Raw genomic sequence first — 23,107 nt, 5'->3', positions numbered from 1 at the left:
AGAAGTTAACAGCTTTTTGTGTGGGCTGTCTAACTGGGAACGGGGGTTGAAGGAACCTGTGACGTCTTAGCCGAAACAAGGGTGGTTCACAAAAGGTTTTACAACACTACAAAATAAATATAAGTTATACTTAAATATTTAAAATTAATAATCATTTTTAAGAGCCCACAAATCCCTTTCGTTAAAAATTATACCAACTACTTACCCCACTGGTTTCCTACACCTAAAAGCTTCAGGTTTGGGCCAAGTTTCCGAGAGCGCCAACTTTCTGACCAGCTTAAAGCTGTCTTTCGTCAAGTTGAAGCTTTCGGCCAGTTTAAAAAGACTCGCGCCTGTTGGCCTGAAGCTGAGTCGGTAACGCTCTGCGTCTGCGCGCAGTTCGAACAAGTTAATAGACCCACCAGAAACCCCATCTAAGTGCAGTGCTCAGAGGGTAACTAACAAAAACCCTAGAAGGCAGTGACTAAAAACCATTGAAAGCCGCAGTTTGTGTTTTTTGTGTTCAATAAAAGCTGCTAAAGAAAACGTTTAAGCCAAATAGCACACAGGTTTTTATCTTCTTCGGGCCATTGAGCAATTTACCTCGAGGCATTTTCAATAAGGAGTAAATAATTAATTCAATATTTAAAGCGTAAAAGGAAACCAGACACCAAACAACTGGACTCTACGATCGTAAGTTGATGCAATTGCTTTTATTTCTATTATTTTCTGGCTTTTCGGTTTTCACAACCCAAAAATTCGCCATGTCCGTTTCTGGCATTGAGGAAGCTCAACAGATTTGGCCAGCTTTGGGGCCCGAAGTCTGCTGGAAATTTGCCATTGTCATAAGCCCAAGAAACGGAACTTTGTTTGGTCTTCTGATGGCTCACGGCGATAAATTGTACTGCACTTTTTTGCAATAGCTCCAATTCGATTCGTTTGTTTTTCTGGCCCACAACAAGGCATACCTCACGATTTGTGCTCTAGACACGTTTCTGATTTTATTTACTGGTTTATATTTCTTTTTCCACACACATCAAAACGGTCACCCATTGTCTGCCTTTTGACCACTAACGTGTTCGATTTTGTGCTCAATTACACGGTGTACTATTCGTCTGAAAAAGTACTCACATTAAGGTGTTATACGATGCCAGTTCATTAAACGTCCATTACTGTAATAGGAAATTAACCCGGTTTCTCCCTCAATTCCATCGCTTATTAGCCGCCACCTCGTTTCAACGGAAACGGGTGGTATTGTAAAAGACATAATACTTGAGCTTATTTATGGTGAGCACATTTCGTCTTTGCATCCGAATTGAATGGAAATATCCGTTAGGTGCTAAGTATGCTTTTCAGACAGAAGAGGAAATCACCAAGCTAACAAGCTCACATTTTGAAATAAATTAAAGTTAATGGATTTTTAAATGAACTTTTTATCATTTAATACATATTATTTAAACAAGAGAATATGAAATTTGATTAAAGGTGTTTAAAAGTGATTCCCAATAATATTCACAGAATTCCCAATTCATTAACCCATTTATAGAAATTAACATAATCAAAGATTAGTCATACAAAAACCGAATTCCCCAAAAACTTGGTAACACCTTAGGGCAAAGCGAACAACAAAATATTTCTTATTAAATGCATTGAACACAAATTTTAAAGCCAAGCGGAATTTGTAAAAAATAAAGCGCTTTTTATGCAATCTAATCATGAAAGTAAACATATTGAAATTTATAAGTCATGACGAGGCCGCCAAAATATTGCACCCAAAAGTGATTCCCAAAAATGTAAAGTTGTTACCAAGTATTCACCAAAAGCGTTAAGACAAAAAGCCAAACAACTTCCACTTTTCTCCCAAACAATTCAACGAATTACAAGTAATTCCAAAAAAGCGTGCTCACACATTTACGCCTGAACCCATTAAAAAGAGTTCGCTTGCAAAGATAATTTCTTGATTTGCATATCGGATTTGATGTTCGTTTTAGGGCCTTTAAATTTTGCCTGTTTCCTTCTGTACTTCTTTTTATTGGCGAGAGCAGATAAAAGTAGGCGGCGATGATCCATCAAATTTTATTGAGGGCAAACAGTGGCCGGCGAATATAAAAAAGGTTCGGTATCTAGGGGAATCGGGGATCGTTGGGGGCAATGGGATTAAGTGAACATGGATCAGGGTGCTTTGACCGAATGACACCCACGCTTAGCTTTCTTTTCTGTAGTTGTTGGCCAAAAACTTCAAAGAGGCCACACACAAAAACTGTTTGCACACACAAGTCCCGTAGATTTTTTAAAGTCATGTTCAAATGTCAGCGGCAGATAAAAATTTGTATGTCTCCATGTTTTGGAAGCGTGCTGTCGCCGCTTTATCTGCTGCCAACATTTGCTGGGCCCAAAAAGTGAGAGAAAACTCGAAAAACCATCTAAAGTTTGCCAAGCCTGTTGCTTGTCTTTTGTTACTCCTCTTCAGAGACATCGATTGACTTTGGCTGCCTGTTGTGTGTTCGCCTCGCGAATGCCTGCTCCCCTTTTGGGCATTTTGGCATTCGTCCATTCAATTCGACCATTCAATGTATCTGCAGCATGTGCCCCCCGTTCCTGAAGTCTTTGCCTTTGCCATTTAAATGGCTGGCTTTATTTGTTTACAATTCGTTATGGCACATTGCCAGGCCAAAGCAGCCACGACGTGGGCCAACACAAGTCGCAAAATGGGACAAATTTTGAATGCTTTTCGGGGAATTTTTCTGGGAAGCGGAATTAGCATATTGAGAAAAGATTGATTATGCACTGGGAAAAATGGAATAGATTGGATTGCTTTTTTTCGACACAAATTGTATTTTGTGTTGTATGATCTTAAATTTTTATGAAGAGTTGAGCATTGGTTTTTTTGGAATTATCATATAAAAAAAATATTGAAAAGTGGAATAGATAGCTTTGCTATCTGCAAATTAGTGACAAGTTGGGGATTGGTTTTTTCGAATTAGCGTTTTAAGAAATCATTGAATATACGGTGGGAAAAATTTAATGTTTTAAGCTGTACGATCTTATGTTTCTAAGAAAAGCTAAGGATTGTTTTTGGAAGTCTCAGAAGATTTGTATTTTTGTGCTTGCCCTGAATAAAAAGTGATAGGTCATCGCCACCTTCTTTAATTTCCTCTTGTCAACAAAAGAAAAACAGAAGAAAACAAGCGAAATTCAAAGACCCTGTAACGAACACCAAATCCGATAAGCAAATAAAGAAATTCACAAGCGAAGTCTTTTTTAATGGGTTCAGGCATTAATGCATGAGCACGCTTGTTATGGAATTACTTATAATTTGTTGAATTGTTTGGGAGAAAAGTGGAAGTTGTTTGGCTTTATTTGGTGCTTTTGGTGCATTTTTGTAATAACTTTGAATTTTTGGGATTCGTTTTTAGGGGCAATATTTCAACGTCCTCGTCATGACTATTACATTTCAAAGTGCATTCCCTTATTATTAGATTGCATAAAGAGTGTAATATTTTTCAGATTCCTCTGAACTACAAAAATTAATAGCATAGCTGTGGCAGAGTTATTTCTTCTTTAGGGATTTCTTAACCCAAGTATCAGGTCATTATCGACAAGCGCTGTGCCCTGGGCGGCTTACAAGATCTTATCCTAGCGACAAGCGTGAGAAATCCGGGAAAAACTTCAATTACAGCACAACCCTGTTAACAAATTCACTCATTTAGCAATGAAACTAAAAGTGTTGTTACTGTCTGCGGGCCCCGAAACCGAACTCATGAAATGGCAACCCAGTTGACAGGCAGCTCCTGAAACAACGCGGTTCGGAGCCGAGCTGGCCACCTTATATTTTTACTTCTTTTTTTTGCATCCGCCTCGGGCCGCCGAATAGATGTGGATGCGGCTGATGTGGCTGCGGCTTTTTTGCCTTATCCAGCACGTAACCAGCGATCAATCAAGACTCTCATCTGGGGTCTTTGACAATCGCCGGAATGATGCGCCGCGCAATTGCAGAATTTCACTCGGAGCTTAATTGTACGAGTACGAACTGTACGAACAGTACGAGTGCCACGTAATTGGCAACGCCAAGGGTATTACATGCAGTTGCCGCAACTTTTGCCCAGCGAAATGCAACAAAATGTTGTAAATATTCAATCACGTAGTTCGTGCAACAATAGCCCGGGCGGCCGAAAAACAAAATTTAAATAAATTATGTAAAACGCTTTTTGTTCGGCTTTCTACCGAAACTTGAAGAAAAATGGGAAATTTATAGGTTTTGTGTGGTATTTCCGTTTCTGTTTCTGGTGGAAAAATCCATTGTCAGTCGTGCCGGTCAATGCCATCTCAATGCATTATACTGTGCAGTTCTCTGGAAATAATAACAACAGAAAGCAAATAAAACTGCAATTATCTATCATGCAGATGTACACGAGTTCCGATTTTATTGTTATAAGCCGATGCCTTATAGATTTTAATCAATACCAACGAAAGGCAAACGATTGTTTTAAGCCTGTAAACCATAAACTGCGGAATTTCCAGGGGAAATCCGGAGCTGCTAGCGATAAAAGAATCTTTAAGTAGATAGTTAGCCAACAGATGCCTGGCATCTTTTCCATAGCAAACACGTCAATCCGTTAACCTGACCGGCGTCAGCAGAAGTGCATTAACTAAATATTGCCTACTAACATTTAACAATTACGTGATGAAGCATGACAAGGTGGAAACAAAAACAACAGCGACCAACAACTGCCAGCGAATTCTCACACAAAACATTCGCACATTGTTGATGTCGCGTTGACAACTGACTGGGGCACAAGCGGAGGCAAATAAACACAACATAGTACGCAAAAGTTGCAAGAAAAAAGTGAAAAAACATTTGCAATTTTAGGGTTATATAGCGACATTCCTAGCACCCTAACTAAGCAACTTTTAGAGAGGTTTTTTAATAGTTAGGATTTCATCTTGAAGTCTTAGAATGCATGTATTTTAGTTGAATATTTAAAATTCCGAACCATTTCGTAACATTTAAAAGAATTGTAAACTATTAAAAAATTGAACGTGACTTCTAGTGATTCTTTTTGTTACACTTATAATAAAATATACAGTTGTTAAAAAGATACTTTCTTAAAATATTAAAGATAAATGATTTTCCACTTGGATTTTGATCAAATACAATTCCAATTTTGCTTTTTACATTTTCTTACGTTGTTAATTTGACAATAATAATATAATTACTATTTTTATAAGTGGATATCCAATATTTTATATTTTTATAAAATTCCGTAAATTTCAATTTTGCCTCTTACACTTTCCTGGATTGTTAATTTGATAAAAATATTTTGTATTTTTATAAAACTTTGTAAAAATAATGATAATTTTTCGGCCAAAGCAAGGCGTTTTATATGCATTCTAGTACTTCGGCCTAACTTACATCGCCCATAGAAGGGTATTGAATCACAGGGCATGAAAAGAGCAAAGTGGCTTTGCAGTCTGACGCCGTGTTGTTGCATTTCTATTTGCCGCCACGCGCATGACGAATGAAAGTGAAAATAGGAAGTCAAGAGATGGCCAAAGAGCCATGAGACCGGCAACAACAACGGCCACTCAGACTTTGAGTCAGACATTGGCCAAGTTGGCCAGACATTGCGCTGCAGTTTCCTCCAGTTTGGCTGCGAATGCAATTGCCGCCAGTTGCTAGTTGCTAGTTGCCGTTGCAGTCGCAGGTTGCAGGTTGCCGTTTCCAGCCTTAGCCCCACTTCCAGATCCAGTTGCCGTTGCTTTAGTTTGCCACACTCGCTAGTTTCTTGGCCAATTTCTAATGGCCAAAACAGCCGGAGATGGCTGCGTAATATCGATGCGGGGGATCCCGGGGGCAATGTTTGGTTTGCCGGCTCGTTATCCTCTGCAGACCGCGATGCCGGCGTTAATTTATGGCCTCGCTCTTGGCCAGATCCCCCCGACCCCCTATAACTTCAGCTTTATTTATTAACTTTTTCCAAATCTATTTCAACTGGCTTTTTGCCATTTTGCGTTTATCGTGCTTTTCTTTAAATTATTCATACACCTTGCCAGCTTGGTGCCGCCTGTCAATTTTACGCCCGAACGTGAAAAACTTTATGGTTCGTTTTTATTTTATCTGTGTCTCTGTTTTTTTCGTATGCCTCTTCTTTAGCGCGTTTACCGTTAGTTTTTGATATCGAGCAAAGAAGTAAAACCGCGAAATCAAAAGCAAACTCGTTCCCGCTCAAAGTTGGAGGTCCATTGGCCAAATTAATGACTCCAATTTGCCGCAATGTGTTGAGCATTAAATTTGTTATGGTTTTTAGTCGCTTATTATGCTCTTTATCTACCAGCCGGGGAAGTTTGAAATTGCTGGCTTAAATTGACTTAAAATCGATGTGAAATTTTTGAAATTTATTTGAATGGTTTATTGGCTTTCAAGCCGCAATTGGATGAAGTGATTACTACGGCAAATGACATTCTTTAAAAGCTTTGAGACAGTTCTTGCATTTGGCTTAATTTACTTAGTTTTTAGACACAGAGATTGTCAAATGTGTAAAAGGAAAATGTTAATAATAAAACTGAGTAAAAATCTAAAATTTTTCGTCATCAACATTTTTGGAAAGTTTAGGATTTCCGGAATGATTTTGAAAACTTATAAGTTATTAAAAATTCGCTCCTCCAATCTTCTGACAAAGACCAGATCAGATCCCACCCCTCCCAAAGGTGGACCTTACACAATTCAGTCAAAGTCACATGGCTTTATCTGGCGCCTTTGTAGTGGCACGCATAAATTGCATTACTTTATGATTATTATTCTAAAAAATGCGCGGTTCCCACATTAATAAGCACCCGAAAAACCATGCCTTAACCTAAACATATGGCAGAAGCAACACCGAGATAACTGTATAACAAGGCCCAAAACCAAGCCTCTATCAGCGGTATTGTTCACACTGACTGACTGCCTGATTGACTAACTGACTGACTGACTGACAGCTCAAAGAAACCTTCAAACGTAGCAATGAAGACAATGCCAAGCTATATCAATGAAGTTATCGTACGAGTACAAAACAAACCACAAGCAGACAACTGCAACTCGAGTCGGCTTTAATCGACACTCGGTTTGCTTCAGTGCACAAGATATTATGCACCACGCTTTACATCCGATAAAGGTGTATATAAAAACAAGCTGTAATTATGACAACTCCATTGATAATCTTGTCAGATAGGTTACGCAGGAAGTGTTAACAATCAGATGATAACAAGAAAAAATGTCGTTAGCTGATTATGTAATTTTCAACGTACTATATTCTCACCATTAAAATAGTGACCCAATTTTTATTTATAAGGTAACCATAAAGTAGGTGGCATTTCCTTGTTTTCTTGACCACAGTTTAAAGAATTGTAGTAAAGAAAAAATAATGGTTCTTGTTTTTTAATTTTAGCAATTTCCAGAATACATAAAACGATCTTGAGTTTCAGTAATTATATAAAATTTTTTTCTTTCTTGCATATTGTCTCTATAAACGATTATCAATAAATCAAACGAACAAGCTTAGGAAAACATTGCAAATTGCCGTACTCCCGATTTCGTATCCCTAGGATTTTCCCACAAATTACCATGAGCCACGCAGAAGTGGACCAAAATCCGTTTGCAACGCAAAACTTGCCCGAACAACTTTTAATTTTCTGAGCGCTGCACGACTTTGCACGCGTTTTTCTTGGCGTTTGAAGTTCGCCTGTTGCCACTTTTGTTACCTGGCTTTTACGAGCCTGCTGGAAAACTGGCTGCGAGGTCAACCGCCTCTCTTTTCGATTTTCCACGCTCGCTTGAGTTGCGTATGTTCTCCGAATTTGTTGTGGCTCTGTTTTTATTTTTCGCTGCCTTTGCCCAAGCTCCGATTCACTTTCGTGGCATCCTTCAACTTTAAAAGCGAAAGACACCAAAATGCAATTGAAATGAATGAAAAATCGTGTTCCAAATGTCAGATGCGAGCTCCATTGTGGCACCCAAAACCGAAAAAACGGACGAACTGTAGCAATTGCTTGATCTTCTCGAGCTCCGCTTAGGTGATTCTCTTGTTTCACTCTCGGTTTCTGTTTCTGTTTCAATTACCTTTTTGCTTTGTTTTCGGTTTTCTGTTTTTGGATGGATACAAATTGCAATTTGATTGCTTCAAGCTGTTCGAGTTAATTGAGGTCAAAAGCGTTGTCAGCATCTTCCAAAAATGCACTGATTTCGGGGATTGGTTCGGTTTGGTATCGGTTTTATTTTGGGCGCTAATGAACCGCCCAAAAAGGAGTGTGAAGAGCAATGTTAGAGGCAAACAATTAACATTTCTCATTCCCATAAAAGGAGCCTAGAACGGATCACGTTTTCCCGCCTTCGGAATCACTCTGGTGTCCAAAGTCAATCTGTCCAACCCCGGCGGTCATTAATTGACCACCAACGAGACGAACAAATGACATAATTATATTGCACATTACTCAACCGTCGCTGGCTACCGTAATCCCATCCAGTCTCATTGCTTCTGTTTTAGGCACAGAGCAAGCGGCAATTTCGAAATTTCAAATAGGAAAGAAAAGTGAAGCCAGCCAGACATTTTTGGCCGCTTGGGGCTAAGGTCATGTGAAACTATGCAGCAGAAGCAGCCTCTGAATGAACAAAGCCGGGCTCGGATGATGAGCTATGACTTCTGTCTGTTCGCTGTCTGTTTGGCCTTTCGGTAATTGCCAATGCTGGCGGCAGTTGCTGTTTGTTTGCCAAATGGCCAAGAAATAAAAAGTATCTTTTTGATTTCAATTTCATTTGGGCTTGCTTTTTTGAGCCGCTTTTCGGTGTGCATTGAGACGGACGACGACGCCCATTGTCTCGGTGGGTACTCTTATTAATTACAGTACTGTTGCTGGAGCATTACTTTGATCATTTTCAGTCTTTGTCTCAGTGGGCAAGGTTAAACAGAAGTTCATGTTGCGGTTTTCAAAAATTTTATGACTTTGCCCTATGGCATTGCGTTTAATCAACTGGAAATTTACAAATTATATGAGCAAATAGATAATTAATGCCATTATTTGTACATTGGAAAAATATTTCGCGATCAAATTGATAATTATATTACGATTCCTTTGTCATGTACATTTTAGTATGATTCATTAATCAACATTTTCGAGAAATCGAAAGACTTGGAACACGAACTTGTTATATTATTGATGAAGATTCTACATTTTTTCATCATTTTCACCATTTTAGTGAGAAACATTTTTATGTTGAAAGTTCGTGTTCTAAGTCTTTCGTTCTGTCACCTAATTTATGTTGACCACAATAGTTAAATTATGAAAACATTTAAAGAAAACAAATGGTTAAATCATTTTATAAAATTACTAGGTATCTTTACCAATAAATACATAATGTACTTCTATATTCATTTAACTTGAATTTTTTAGTACCACAACATTAAAATGTTAGTACATACATAGTTAAATACTTAGTTGTATTTTCATGAAGATCAATGGTAAATTAAACTTCTTTCCAATTTTTTAGTCTATCAACATGTCCGCCAGCCCCTCAGCCTGCGATTGTTTGGTGGGCGTGCCCACTGGACCCACCCTCGCCTCCACATGTGGTGGAAGTGCCTTCATGCTGTTCATGGGTCTTCTGGAGGTCTTTATCCGTTCCCAGTGTGATCTGGAGGATCCCTGCGGACGGGCAAGCTCAAGGGTAAGTGATAAATACTTACGGCCACAAAGAGTGGCTATCAATATCACATACCGTTTCCATTACTTTACAGTTTCGATCGGAGCCGGACTACGAGTACGATTTCATTGTCATTGGTGGCGGCTCAGCGGGCTCTGTGGTTGCCTCACGACTGTCCGAGGTGCCCCAATGGAAGGTGTTGCTGATCGAAGCCGGTAAGGGATGTTGCCCCAGCAACTCATACACACATAGGCATTTCCAACAACATAAACTCACGCTGCTCACGGGCAATTAGAGGCGCGTTATGTGGCATTTGTTTAGAAGTAATTGAAGCTTAACAGCGGCAACAACTGCAACAATGGCAGCAACTCTAATGCCACTTGGGCAAGACTCGGCGGCAAAGAAGCAACCGCAACTGCCGCGAGCATTATGTAAACTAAACGAGCTGCCACCTCGGCCCGAAGGCAATCTTGGCCCATGCAAATATCTTTCCTCTTTATAGGATTTGGCTCCGCTTCGAGCTGTTAGCCCGCTTACAAAGTCTGTAAATTTTTTTCCTTTTCGATTCGCTTGACTTGGTTTTCTGCATTCAATAATTGTTGTTGCTCACAGCCTTTTTTATGAATGAATAACGATTCAGGCACCACACGTGAATCTTTTTCAGCGCATGTAGGTGTCTTGCGAATGTATTTGATTCTAATTATCGGTGCCGATGTTCAATGCAGTGCATTCACTTTGCCTTAATTAGAAGCAAATATGCGGCAAACTCGGCTAAAAGGCTTTTTAGCACTGCATAATTTTAATTTTATCGTATCGTACTTTGTGAAGCACGGGTTTTTTGTTTATAGCCCAGTAACCAGGTAATATAATGCCAAATATCAATTAGACCAGCTGAGTTCACGTATTAAATATATATTTCAAACATATAGCTAAAATATTAACCTACTTAAACTGCTTATAATATAATTGCAAAAATTAGATACTCTAAATATTTTATCTAGACCATACTCAACTTAATTGAAGCATATTAACAAGTAAGATGTTAAGGCATCTCTCATCTTTCCTAAAGCAAAAGCAAAACGTCATTAATCATAAGTTTGACTCGTCTAACACTAATGTCTTAATAAGACAACAAAGCGTTCGGAAAATCACTTGAAATATCTTCAGGCCTGGGAAAGCATTCTAATGGCTCCATTAAAACTGCCCTATCAGCATTCTCGGCTCTGCTTGGCTTACTTTGTGGGTCTCCCTTAGTTTTCCAATTTTTGCGCAAAGTAATTGTTTTTATGGCGACAATTTTTACGCCTCGTCACTAATTACACTAATTACGAGCCGAAAAACGCAGAAGAGAAACACATTCAAAGTTGTCAATGCGTTGGCGTTAATTATAATACAATGCCTGGGGCTGAAGTGCAATTAGTAGTGGCCATTACCAGGCTTATTATACGACCGACCATATCACTATAAGCAGATAACTCCCGGCTAAAGTGGCTTTTGTTTCGACTAAGCCGCAGAAGCTTAATTCTTGCTTGACATTAGACATGCAACTCGTCAAATTTAGTCAATGCCAAAAGCATGCCGGAAAAAAGATTAAAAAGGTTCTTTGATTGAAGAAGTCGACCCGGTGCCTGGCACACTGACCCCGGGAATGACCTCGCCTCGGGTTAATGGCTACACTTTTCGCCCAGCACGTGTTTTAAATATGAGCTAGAACCGGGTTGTTTAAACTATATTCCAGTGTGTACTTAATGTCACCGCAAATCATATGCCACACTTGGAGATATCATGCGCTCATAACAAACTCGAATATTTTTGGCAGAGTTATGTGGTTTATATTTATGAAAAGTTGTTGAACTTGGTCCAGACTGCAACTTGTTTATTTGCTAAAGCCTTTATTCTAAGCTAATTAGAATGCGTATTCCCGGTGTTAATTGTTCTCCCTGATCCCGTCGCGTAAACACCAAACAAAGCATTTGTTTTTTTTTTGCGAGACACAGACATATGTTAGGACCTGCCGCAGAACAAGTTATTAACAATTTGGGGAACATATATAACACTGGTACTCAATGAATCAGAGTATCACCGGTATTTGTATTTCTTTCTTAATTTTGGCTATTTTGTTTAATTTTCCTTTGTTGAAATTCCAAGTTAAATTATTACTTCAGGATTTTGCGGTCAAATTTTTCGGCTCCCACGCTATGGTTAGCAATCAAAGATTCCACTTGAATCGATTTAATTAACTAGAGTCGTGGGCTCAGCGCAACGGAAATTCTAGAACGCTGATTGAGCCAATATACTAATTATAATGGATTGCCATGGGTTAAGCAAAAGCGTGCCTCAAGTGTCCCAAACCCAAATGGGGCTGCCCACCCAAGAGCTGAAGGTTGAATCGGAGTTTGTTTGTACTGCTTCTTAATGGGCAGTTAGGGTCTATTAATCAAGACTCACGACCAGTTATTCGAAGTATCTCGGTGTTGGTGGATAGGTGCATATCTATTACCTTATTCGGTAGGAATTTAGCATTTAAATTCGACAAATTTTGCAACTTCCTACTGATGGGATTTAATTATTTAATATTATAAAACTGTTTCGGTTGGTTCAAGTAATTATGGAAATTAAATTTATAAATAAATTATCTCGCAACAATATTCTATGGATGGATGGATTTTATGTTCTGAAGATGAAATCTAAGTTGTCGGCATAAATACAAATTTTTCTGATGGCCATCAAATGTTTATAACTTGCTTAAGAAATATCAATGCATAGAAGTTCGTATCGTAAGATAAAAATAAGAAATATGGACATACAAATTTCGATTCTAAGAGAGACTATTATGCTAAAAATATAATGTAAATGTAAATTCGACCCGTTAACCTTTATTAATTAATATATCGGCTGATCACTTGAGACTCGTCAGTAGACCTCTGATTTTGCAAACAGTCGGATTCTTAATATTTGAATGCAAGCTAACAACTTAAAACCAATAATGCGAATTAAAAAGCAATATTAAGGATGATTACATATATGCAAATCGCGGGTTATGAATAATATATTACCGAAAATGTTATCTTCAAAAGGCACTTCGTATACTTACGATATCATCTTACTTTTCCAGGTGGCGATGAACCTGTGGGAGCCCAGATCCCCTCGATGTTCCTCAACTTCATTGGCAGCGACATAGACTACCGCTACAACACGGAACCGGAGCGGATGGCCTGTCTGTCCTCGATGGAGCAGCGCTGCTACTGGCCGCGTGGCAAGGTCCTTGGTGGAACGTCGGTGATGAACGGCATGATGTACATCCGTGGCAACCGCGAGGACTACGACGACTGGGCAGCCCAAGGAAATCCCGGCTGGGCCTACAACGACGTGCTTCCGTTCTTCAAGAAGTCGGAGGATAACCAGGAACTAAATGACGTGGGCACGGATTACCACGCCAAGGGCGGCCTGTTGCCCGTAGGCAAGTTTCCCTACAATCCACCTCTGTCCTACGCCATTCTTAAGGCCGGCGAGGAGATGGGCTTCTCTGTGCAGGATCTCAATGGTCAGAACTCCACCGGGTTCATGATTGCCCAGATGACGGCCCGTAATGGCATCAGATACAGCTCAGCTAGGGCTTTCCTGCGACCAGCACGCATGCGCAACAACCTGCACATCCTGCTGAACACCACGGCCACCAAGATCCTCATCCATCCGCACACAAAGAATGTTTTGGGAGTGGAAGTTAGTGACCAGTTCGGCAGCATGCGTAAAATTCTGGTTAAGAAAGAGGTGATTTTGAGTGCTGGAGCTGTTAACTCTCCTCAGATCCTGCTTCTAAGTGGTGTGGGTCCCAAGGACGAACTGCAGCAGGTGAATGTGAGGACCGTGCACCATCTTCCAGGTGTGGGCAAGAACCTGCACAACCACGTGGCCTACTTTACGAACTTCTTCATCGACGATGCGGATACGGCACCACTTAACTGGGCCACGGCCATGGAGTACTTGCTCTTCCGCGATGGTCTCATGTCCGGCACAGGAATTTCTGATGTGACCGGAAAGCTGGCCACTCGCTGGGCGGATAGGCCGGATCTTCCCGATCTGCAGCTCTACTTTGGCGGCTACCTGGCCAGTTGTGCTCGTACAGGACAGGTGGGCGAGTTGCTCTCGAACAACTCCCGGTCCATACAGATCTTCCCAGCAGTTCTGAATCCCCGTTCCCGTGGATTTATTGGCCTAAAGTCCGCCGACCCTCTGGATCCGCCGCGTATTGTGGCCAACTACCTGACCGACGAGCGCGATGTGAAGACCCTGGTGGAGGGCATTAAGTTCGCCATTAAGTTGTCGCAAACGACGCCGCTGCAGCAGTACGGCATGCGACTGGACAAGACGGTGGTCAAGGGATGCGAGGCGCCCGCCTTCGGTAGCGATGCCTACTGGGAGTGCGCTGTGAGGCAGAATACGGGTCCGGAGAATCACCAGGCGGGTTCCTGCAAAATGGGTCCCAGCCACGATCCCATGGCAGTGGTGAACCACGAGCTGAGGGTCCATGGCATTCGAGGACTGCGCGTGATGGACACCAGCATAATGCCCAAGGTCACCGCAGGGAACACCCATGCACCCGCAGTGATGATCGCCGAGAAGGGCGCCTACCTCCTGAAGAGGGCCTGGGGCGCCAAGGTCTGACGCGTGGATGCGACGTGGACGTTGCATAGAGTAATTTAATCAGAATCCGAGCGAAAATTACTGCAAGTAAAAATTTAAGCGAAATTATTATTAAGGCCCCTCAGATGCAAAACTAAACCTTTCTATGTACTACCTTGGTCTAATCTAATTTAATCCGATCCAATCCCATCCGAAGGCTTCTCACTCTAGGCACACCGCGTTGCGCAATCTCCATTAATGTTCTCTATAAGATAACAGACTACTCTTAAACTAACTACTGTGACCCACTGAATATATAGTCGAACTTCTTCAACTGCACATTTTACTACAATTAACAATTTAGGCTCGATAAAACTTGAAATGTTTATGTTTCTTGCTTTGGTATTTTTTTTTTAATCTTAAAAAAAGCAAATTTAGTTTTATTAAAAACATTTAATTTGCCTATAAAATGTACATTTTTTAATTAACTTTGAATCATTTAGCACAGTTTGAGTTGGAGAAGTTTGACCATATACATTTCGTTTAATGTTCGCTTTGTAATGAACGTTAAGTTGACCAATTAAAACTACACTTAAACTACATACGTAATCGATGTGGACCCATTGAACATGTATATTTTGCGTGTCGTTCGTCGGTCTTAAACAACTACATTTAATCTATATAACTCTTCTGACCCATTGACAATGTAAATTTCGTTTATCGTTCATTTTGCAATTGCATGGATGAATGATGTCCTATATTTCTGTATACGCGTAAATTGCATGTATTTATTGTTCGATTAAAGTGCAACAATTTAGTTTAACTATCAAACGATCTCATGAATTTGTCAACATTTAGCGCACGATCAGCGATAATCAGTATAAATAGTAGCCCAAAATTCCTCTTACCAGTCAGTCTTGCAAAATGTTTCGATCGTTATATCTGATCGGAGTTCTGTGTCTGGTTTGGGTAGCTGCTCAGGACATCGTACCCGATGATCCGGAAGTGCAGATGCAAATGCACTCCATGTTCTACACGGCTCGCGTTGCCTGTGCGGACGAGAACATGATTCCATATGGTAAGTGGATTGCTATATTAACTCCCTATAGTTATCCAGTTTAGTTTGCTAAAAAAAATTATCTGTAATTGATCAATCACTGAAAATATTAGTTTCTTTTGTGCAAAGTTTATTCAAAGGCCAATTTATTGGTAATCAATTTCCGGAAGTGAAATTTCGAATTATTCTAACTGTGCATGGCACGATCAAAGCTTATTATACACGAGAATATCAGCAAACTATAAAAGGGAAGCCAGTAAAGCCCATTAGGCATTCCGCTAGATCAAAATGTATTCCGGGTTAGTTCTAACTTGTGCTGTCGTTGCTTTTCTGAGCCTGAGTCTGAATTGCGCCAGGGCTCTTCAGGATCATGCAAAGGATAACGGCGATATTTTCATTATAAACTATGATAGCTTCGATGGCGATGTGGATGACATATCCACGACCACTCCAGCTCCTAGAGAAGCTGACTATGTAGATTTTGAAGAGGTTAATCGGAACTGCAATGCTAGTTTTATAACGTCATCTAGTGAGTGTCGGGAAATATTGTAAAGGATAACGAAGGCAATGCTTGACTTCTTTGATCATATCTTTCAGCCAACGTGTTGCAATTTAATAGCACGGGTGAATTGCCAGAGGACAAGGATAAAGCAACCAGCATGGTAGGTGGTTATCGCAGGTCCTTTGCCTTCCTTATCTCACATTTTCCTTGCAGTGTTATTTCAACTGTTTTTTCGAAAAGTCCGGTTTGATGACGGATTATAAGTTAAATACGGATCTGGTGCGCAAATATGTTTGGCCAGCCACCGGTGATTCCATTGAGGCTTGCGAGGCCGAAGGCAGTAAGTGTTCTAAACAGGACGCGTTGAAATGCATAAGGCATATAAAATCTCTAATCTCCAGAGGATGAAACGAATGCCTGCATGCGAGGCTATGCCATCGTCAAGTGCGTCTTCATCAGAGCCCTTACGGATGCTAGGAACAAGCCCACCGTTTGAGTATCAGCAAAGTCAGCCTCTGGGACTAATCAGTAGAAAATTATAATATTAGCGTTACAAAACCAAAAATGCTACGAGCAATGCACCTAGTTGGCTATAAACCGCAGGCACATGCAACTCCTCCGCTGTTTTTCTACTCCTTCTATCACGTGTCCTCGTTGCCATCGCACGTGGTGTTTCTGAGCAGCCGGCTCAGCCGCTTTCCGATGGGTTTGGGGTACTGGTTGTTTTTAAGCAGGAACTCCTTCGACTGGTGCTCCACGGCTCCGTTGTCCAGTTGGAACTTGCAGAGCGTGTGCAGCGGTCGCACGAGCGTTTGTCGCAGCTCTGGCCGGGATTCGAGCACGGCCAGGCACTGGGCTGCGGTCTCCAGGGTGCTGAGGCAGCCCTCGGTGGGTTGGGTGCGGATGATGTAGTCGCTGATGCCCACTGCGATGAGTTTCACCTGCCGCAGGCGGTGCAGAGCCGGGCTGCTGGCGTAGATTGCCTTGGCCTGCGGCCAAGTGCCATCGATGAGCACCAGGGTGTAGGGACCAGCGCTGCGGTCCACCTCCTCCAGCGGTACGGAGTCTCGGCTGGGATACAGGAGTAGCGTCTGTGGAGAGTCGAGGATACTCTGCAGGTCAGCGTGGTTTTTGTTGGGAAAACGCTTGCCCTTGTAGACCACACATTTTCCGGGTTCCAGTCCCAGCTGGAGCATCAGAGCTGTGCGCAGCGATCTCTTCTCCTCGGCGGGATGTTGCAGGATCACAATCTGCGAAGCCACCACTTCCGGCGGATGCGGTAGAGCCGGACACCAGCAAACAACCACCGGCCGTCTGTGAAAGATGTCATCATAAAACTTGCGAATTCAGTGGAGGATTCCCTGCTTTACCACTCACTTGCACTTCTCGCACTTGTCGCGTCTGTCGGGCGGGTCGGCGCTGATACCAACGAGATCCTGCCAAGCTTCATCCTCCATCCTTGTAATTGATTAAATTAAATAAATGCAAAGTGATGTTCTGCACAAGACGAAATTCGCAATCGCAGAACCATTTGTGACTAGGTGGCAACGCCGGGCGCCACATGGCAGACAAAACGAGCCTGTCCTTAAATCAGCTGTGAGCGGGCAGGGAAATCTTTGTTTATGCGGTGGCCGAGAACGAGAATTAATTTAGTTTTACATAAAGTATGACAACTAAAAAGTATATATTAAAAAATAAATGCTATGACAAACTAGTAAAATTAAAAACGAAATGAAATAATGTCTTTGTATAACTAAGGTTTCTCTTAGAGAAAACAAATCCACTTACCAATTCATGATGAGCAAACATCGTAAGCTCTACCACGCATAAACATTGCAGTTCAGCTTTCTGTTTTCTATTTAGGTTTTGTATATGAATTAAACTAGTAGTTAGGCTTAAAGTTTTAAAGACCGTAGCATAATTTAAGCAAAATGCAGAGCATAGGTTGGACGCTGATCATGAAACGAGGCTGCTTCTGCCGAAAGGAAACCCTGAATATCAACGGATCCCGGTACACAATCCGCGAAAGGCTGGCCACTGGGTTTGTACCACATAAGCTCCACTATCTCCTCCGGAATATCTAATCTCTGGGTGTCTGTGCAGGGGCTTCAGCCTGATCGACCTTGGGGAAAATGCCTCCACGCGACGCAGCTACGCGATAAAGCGCATCACCTGCCACAGCATAGACGACCAGAATATAGCGCTGCGGGAAATCGAAAACTGTCGCAAAATCGACTCGGAGAACGTCATCCGGGTGGTGGACTACGAGCTGAAAGGCCAGGCGGACATCGTCATCAACACAACGAGCACCTTGTACATCGTGCTGCCCTACTACAAGCACGGATCTTTGGCGGACCACCTACAGCTGCGATCTCGCAAACAGGACCACATGCCCGAAGCCCAGATCCTTCAGATCTTCCTGGGCGTCTGCGAGGGATTGAAGGCCATTCACGAGGCCAAGCCGGTGCCGCTGGCCCACCGCGATCTGAAAACGGCCAACATCTGTCTGTCCGACTCGTTTGAGCCCATAATTGTGGATCTCGGCTCCATGACGGAAGCCCGCCTGCAGATTGTGGGCCAGGCAGATGCCCAGCGGTTGCAGGACGAGGCCGAGGAGAGGAGTTCCATTGTCTACAGGGCTCCAGAGCTATTTACCGTGAAAACGTACTGCACCATTGATGAGCGGACGGATATTTGGGTAATACAATATACCAGGTTCATAAAATTTTTTGTTAAACATAGTTAATCCACTCTTTTAGAGTCTTGGTTGTGTTCTATATGCAATGTGCTACTTTAATTCACCCTACGATCCCGTCTACGAGCGAGGCGACAGCGTAGCTCTGGCTGTTCTCAGCGGTCACGTTAACATTCCAGAGGATTCCATCTACACAGAGGTAAGATCATAGCTCCTACCTTAACACAATTAAATCTAATTTAAATTTATATCCAGGACATGCACGAATTGATCAACTACATGCTGCGCACCGACCCCATGGAACGGCCATTTATATTTAGCGTCATCGAAAGGACCCACGACCTGATACAGAAACTGGAGGGTCGCTTGTAGCTCCCACTCACTGGATTCCAACGCGTCTATACGCACTTCACCGAACTAGATACACCGCTAACTGTTTTTTGACTACGTATTATTGTAAAATAATTTTAAACCTGCAGATTTTGTGAAATTATGTGTAATTAATCTAGTTTTTGTTTTTTTATTTACTGGACCTAATGATCGTCTCGCGTGAGTCCTGGACAATTACTTCCGAGATCTTCGGTGTCCTCGTAGTGGGTTCCACACCAGTAGCAGAAGGTATATGCGGTGCGCAGGTAGCCAGTGAGGAGTTCTAGTTGCTCCGATGGAGTGTATAGTTCCTCCTTGGGAGGCTCCTCCTCTTCCGGCTCTTCTTCGCTGTCGGATCCGTTTTCCTCCTTTGGTTTAGGTGGCCAAAAAAAGTCCAGATCTGGTTCTGTAACTCCGGACTTAAGATCCAACGATTCGCAGGTCTGTTGGCACCTCTTTATGTCGTAATGCAGTTTACGTTCTTCCGCTTTGTGGGTCGCCCGTCTTCTATAAGCCTCAGTGCTGATTTCCTCGCCGGATTCGATGCCGGCCTTGCTGAGGAGGTGGGCCCTCCGCATTTCCTGCCTTTTAAGGGTCAACTCGGCCACGGCTGCCTCGCGTCCTAGGCCTCCGCGACCGCTCTTTATGGTAATTCCCACGGGTTCCGTGCGTGCATCCGGTTGCTTGCCCAAACCAGAGCCCGCTTTGTAGCCCATTTTGGCCATCAGCTGGAAGCCCTTGTTGTCGGCAGAGAGGGGTTTGTTGAGCGACTGCTGAAGCCGATCATTATCCACTTTTCCGGCGGCAGATGTTGCCTCTCGCTGGCGTTTCTTCAGCTCCTCGTTTTTGGTCTCGACTTCGATTTGCCGCTTCTTGCCTCGATTTTGCACCAGGCTGGGCCGCACTTCTTGCAGGCTAATGGGAAGTGTGTTAGTTATGTTCTAATAATGTGTTAGTATCTTCTCACCCAGCCAGGAACTTATCGGACATATAATCTTCCTCCTCGTCAGACATTTGTTTATTAAAAAGGTAAACTCTGTTTACACTTTGATTTTCAGTATGACCGTGGTAGGTGCGGCGAAAAATGGATAATTCTGAAAATTCAAAAACACTACATTTGCTAGATGCACATTATTTTAGCTGGTTGCTATTTTTGTATTTTGCGTGTTTCTCATAAGACTAAATACATTTACAGCGAATAAATTAAATTCTAAATACCCATTGTTCATGCTAAAATAAAACTAAGCATCCGTTAACAGATCATGTATCACCTTTAAAAACATCAGTATTTTTTCCAAACCGCGAAGACAAAAAAGTACTGTAGAAAATACCACTCAAATCATTAAAAAAAAGAGTTGCCAGCACTCACCCAGCTGTTGCTCTTCACTGGCAAGTGGACAGTTCTATTAGCTCCCCATGTGCTCGGCAAATTCAGAAGACAACATTTGGGAATTTTAAGTAAAAATCAAACAAAACAGGCGCAATGGGTGCGGTAAGTTACTGAAATGAGCTTATAAAACACTTATCAACCCTTTTAACTTTAGAAAAAGGTGAAAATCAGCTCGGTGAAGCGGGCTGCTCATCTGAAATCAAAGAAAACACCGCTGTCCAAGCAGCAACAACAAAAGCAGAAACAGAAGCGCGATCAACTGAGTTCCAAACGCGAACAGGGCCAGAATATATTCTCCCAGAAGGCGAGAAAGCGCGACAATTTGGCACAACGCAAGAAGCACAACAAACTAGCCTCATTGGGACTGGATCCTCTCGAGGACGACAACGAGGATGGCGACGATGAGATGCTGGATAACGTGGCGGACATGCTGGATGGCGATGATCTTGCCCTGCTACATGCCAACAAACGCAAGCGAAAGGCCAAGCCGACCGGCGAACACGACGAGGACCTGGGGCAGTCAATCGGCTTGGAAAAGGCTTACGCCTCGGACACCAAAAAGGAGCAGGCGGCGCAGAAAATCAAGCTGGATCTGTTGCCCATTAAGTCTAGGGATGGTCAGATCATCACCCGCACCACAGAGGTGGATTACCTGCCCAAGCCCAAGCAAAAGAAGAAGAACGAAGAGGAGCAGGACGAAGACTCTGAGGAAGAGGAAGACGGGGAAACGGAGTACGAGGACAGCGATGACGATGTGGTCAACGACGTCGAGGCGCCGTCCGCAGTTCCTGTCCAAAAACTCATCTCCACCACGGATCTGCTGATTGCCCGCCAGCAAGAGATTGAGCGCCAAAAGTATCGCATTGGAATCATTTGCTCCGGGCTGCTCGAAAAACCAGAGGATAAAATGCGCAACTTCCATGCTCTGTACGAACTCATGGATGAAATCAATCCAGCTAGTCGGCAGGCCAACCTAATGGCCGTGAGAAAGCTGGCTATAATTTCTGTAACCGAGATCTTCAAAGACATTTTGCCCGAGTATCGAGTGGGTCAGGTGGACACAAAGATGCAGACGCTGCGCAAGGCCACTCTGGACCGTGTGACCTTTGAAAACGCTCTGCTCCAGCAGTTCAAGAAGTTCCTGCAGAAGCTGGAGCAGATCACGGCGCAGGTGAACAGGAGAGGCGGTCTAAGGACGCCCCAGACCATCAAGTTGGCCACCGTGGCGGTGCAGTGCATGTGTGACTTGCTGGTGGCACATCCCTACTTCAACTACGTCCAAAATATTGCCCAGCTGCTGGTCTACATGCTAAACTGCAATTATCTGGAGATGCGAACAGCGGTCAATCAATGCTTCCGCTCAGTCTTCTCCAACGACAAGCGATTGGAGATGACTCTCTTTATAGTGCGACGCATCAACCACCTGATTAAAACGAAGCAGAACAATGTTCATGTGGAGTGCATTACCTGTTTGATGGGTCTCAAGATCAAAAACGTAAATCTGGATGCAGAGAAGGAGAACGAGCTAAAGCAAAAGAAGCTAGAGTCACATCGTCAACGCTTGTTGAGTTTGTCCAAGAAAGAGCGGAAGAGGCGGAAAAAGCTGACCGAGGTAAACAGGGAACTGGAGGAGACCCGTGCAGAGGAGAACAAGCAGGACAAGCACCAGAAGCTTACCGAGATCATCAAGATGGTGTTTACGATCTATTTCCGCGTGCTGAAGAACGATCCCACATCGCGCGTATTAAGTGCCATTCTTGAGGGTTTGGCAGAGTAAGTGATTGTTGTACATTTCATTCCTTGAATCTGCTCTAATTACAATTATTTTTTTAGATTTGCGCACGTCATTAACTTGGAATTCTTCTCCGACTTGATCGATGTGCTTAACCGCATTTTGGAGGATCAAGACGAGCTAGGCTACCGGGAGCGATTGCACTGCGTTCAGACCATATTTGTCATCCTTTCTGGTCAGGGTGAAGTGCTTAACATCGATCCTATCAGATTCTATCAGCACTTTTACCGGAATATGCTTGCCGTGCAGGCGGGCAAGAATCACGATGACTTCACCATTATCCTTCGAACTCTTGATGAGGTGCTGGTGAAGCGACGTCGAAATATGAGCCAACAGCGTCTAATGGCCTTCGTAAAGCGGTTGCTAACTGGAAGTCTGCATTTGCTTCACAACGGAACCTTAGCCACACTGGGCACCATAAAACAAACCTTCCAGCTGACTTCTGTGCTCGACAATCTACTGGATACGGATACTAGCATCGGTTCAGGACGTTATGACCCTGAGCTGGACGATCCCGAGTACTGTAATGCGGCCAGCACGGCGCTGTATGAGCTCGCTCTTCTGGCACGGCATTATCATCCTACGGTGCGAAAGATGGCCGTTCACATTGCCCACGGAGTTCCAGCTTCAGGCGAGGGAGCCCTGCCCACGGATATCGGCAAGCTGTAAGTGATTATATATCGGCTGTAGATGTGATTCTAACAAATAATGTATTTTTTTAGTACCTCTCACGAACTGTTCACGCAATACGACAGCACACAGATGGCTTTCAATCCAACGATACCGCTGCCAAAGGCCGGCCAGCCGAAACTGAAAAAGGGCAAACATTTGTATATCCGGTCGGACTTCAAGCAGGAGTACGGAAAACTGTTACGGGAGGCCAAAGTTTCACAAGTGAAGGATAAGCGTACATTACAAATTGATTTTCTTAGTGCACTTCAATAAAGGTAAAAGTGGAGATGAAACCTTAACAAATTAAAAGCAAAAGTTACTATTCTATATTCTGGTAAGGATACTTTAGATC

The 23,107-nt window shown here is 42.7% G+C and overlaps 6 protein-coding genes across 8 annotated transcripts; 4 read left to right on the top strand and 2 right to left on the bottom strand.

Moving 5' to 3' along the window:
- The first annotated feature begins 343 nt into the window (after positions 1–343).
- On the top strand, positions 344–15,101 carry Gld (Glucose dehydrogenase). 2 transcript variants are annotated; one of them, XM_017084121.4, is made up of 4 exons: positions 344–672; positions 9,503–9,679; positions 9,750–9,870; positions 12,771–15,101. In XM_017084121.4, the coding sequence occupies exons 2-4, from the start codon at positions 9,512–9,514 to the stop codon at positions 14,357–14,359; spliced, it is 1,878 nt and encodes a 625-aa protein (XP_016939610.3). In that variant the 5' UTR covers positions 344–672; positions 9,503–9,511; the 3' UTR covers positions 14,360–15,101. The 2 variants fall into 2 exon arrangements, with proteins under 2 accessions (XP_016939610.3, XP_016939611.3); XM_017084122.4 differs by having other exon boundaries at positions 12,771–14,320.
- Positions 15,102–15,160: 59 nt separating this feature from the next.
- Obp84a (Odorant-binding protein 84a) lies at positions 15,161–16,450 on the top strand. 2 transcript variants are annotated; one of them, XM_017084087.4, is made up of 5 exons: positions 15,185–15,356; positions 15,640–15,864; positions 15,933–15,997; positions 16,051–16,177; positions 16,239–16,450. In XM_017084087.4, the coding sequence occupies exons 1-5, from the start codon at positions 15,203–15,205 to the stop codon at positions 16,331–16,333; spliced, it is 666 nt and encodes a 221-aa protein (XP_016939576.2). In that variant the 5' UTR covers positions 15,185–15,202; the 3' UTR covers positions 16,334–16,450. The 2 variants fall into 2 exon arrangements, with proteins under 2 accessions (XP_016939575.1, XP_016939576.2); XM_017084086.4 differs by lacking the exon at positions 15,640–15,864 and having other exon boundaries at positions 15,161–15,356.
- Positions 16,316–17,444, bottom strand: Dtwd2 (DTW domain containing 2). The gene is made up of 2 exons (XM_017084085.4): positions 17,215–17,444; positions 16,316–17,151 (listed from the first exon to the last, which is right to left on the bottom strand). The coding sequence occupies exons 1-2, from the start codon at positions 17,292–17,294 to the stop codon at positions 16,479–16,481; spliced, it is 753 nt and encodes a 250-aa protein (XP_016939574.1). The 5' UTR covers positions 17,295–17,444; the 3' UTR covers positions 16,316–16,478.
- A 243-nt stretch (positions 17,445–17,687) lies between these two features.
- On the top strand, positions 17,688–19,040 carry LOC108017117 (serine/threonine-protein kinase 16). The gene is made up of 4 exons (XM_017084077.4): positions 17,688–17,878; positions 17,941–18,535; positions 18,597–18,731; positions 18,788–19,040. Exons 1-4 carry the CDS (start codon positions 17,769–17,771, stop codon positions 18,902–18,904), a joined length of 957 nt encoding a protein of 318 aa, XP_016939566.3. The 5' UTR covers positions 17,688–17,768; the 3' UTR covers positions 18,905–19,040.
- On the bottom strand, positions 18,967–19,992 carry LOC108017120 (G patch domain-containing protein 11). The gene is made up of 2 exons (XM_017084081.4): positions 19,869–19,992; positions 18,967–19,816 (listed from the first exon to the last, which is right to left on the bottom strand). Exons 1-2 carry the CDS (start codon positions 19,913–19,915, stop codon positions 19,066–19,068), a joined length of 798 nt encoding a protein of 265 aa, XP_016939570.2. The 5' UTR covers positions 19,916–19,992; the 3' UTR covers positions 18,967–19,065.
- Positions 19,993–20,244: 252 nt separating this feature from the next.
- On the top strand, positions 20,245–23,082 carry Noc3 (Nucleolar complex protein 3). The gene is made up of 4 exons (XM_017084076.4): positions 20,245–20,393; positions 20,446–22,064; positions 22,125–22,748; positions 22,806–23,082. The coding sequence occupies exons 1-4, from the start codon at positions 20,385–20,387 to the stop codon at positions 23,026–23,028; spliced, it is 2,475 nt and encodes an 824-aa protein (XP_016939565.2). The 5' UTR covers positions 20,245–20,384; the 3' UTR covers positions 23,029–23,082.
- The last annotated feature ends 25 nt before the right edge of the window (positions 23,083–23,107 follow it).

This window comes from Drosophila suzukii, chromosome 3 (assembly GCF_043229965.1).
Source record: "Drosophila suzukii chromosome 3, CBGP_Dsuzu_IsoJpt1.0, whole genome shotgun sequence".
Taxonomy (NCBI): domain Eukaryota; kingdom Metazoa; phylum Arthropoda; class Insecta; order Diptera; family Drosophilidae; genus Drosophila; species Drosophila suzukii.
Note: the sequence above shows the minus strand (reverse complement) of the source record. Positions and strands in the feature narration are given on the sequence as shown.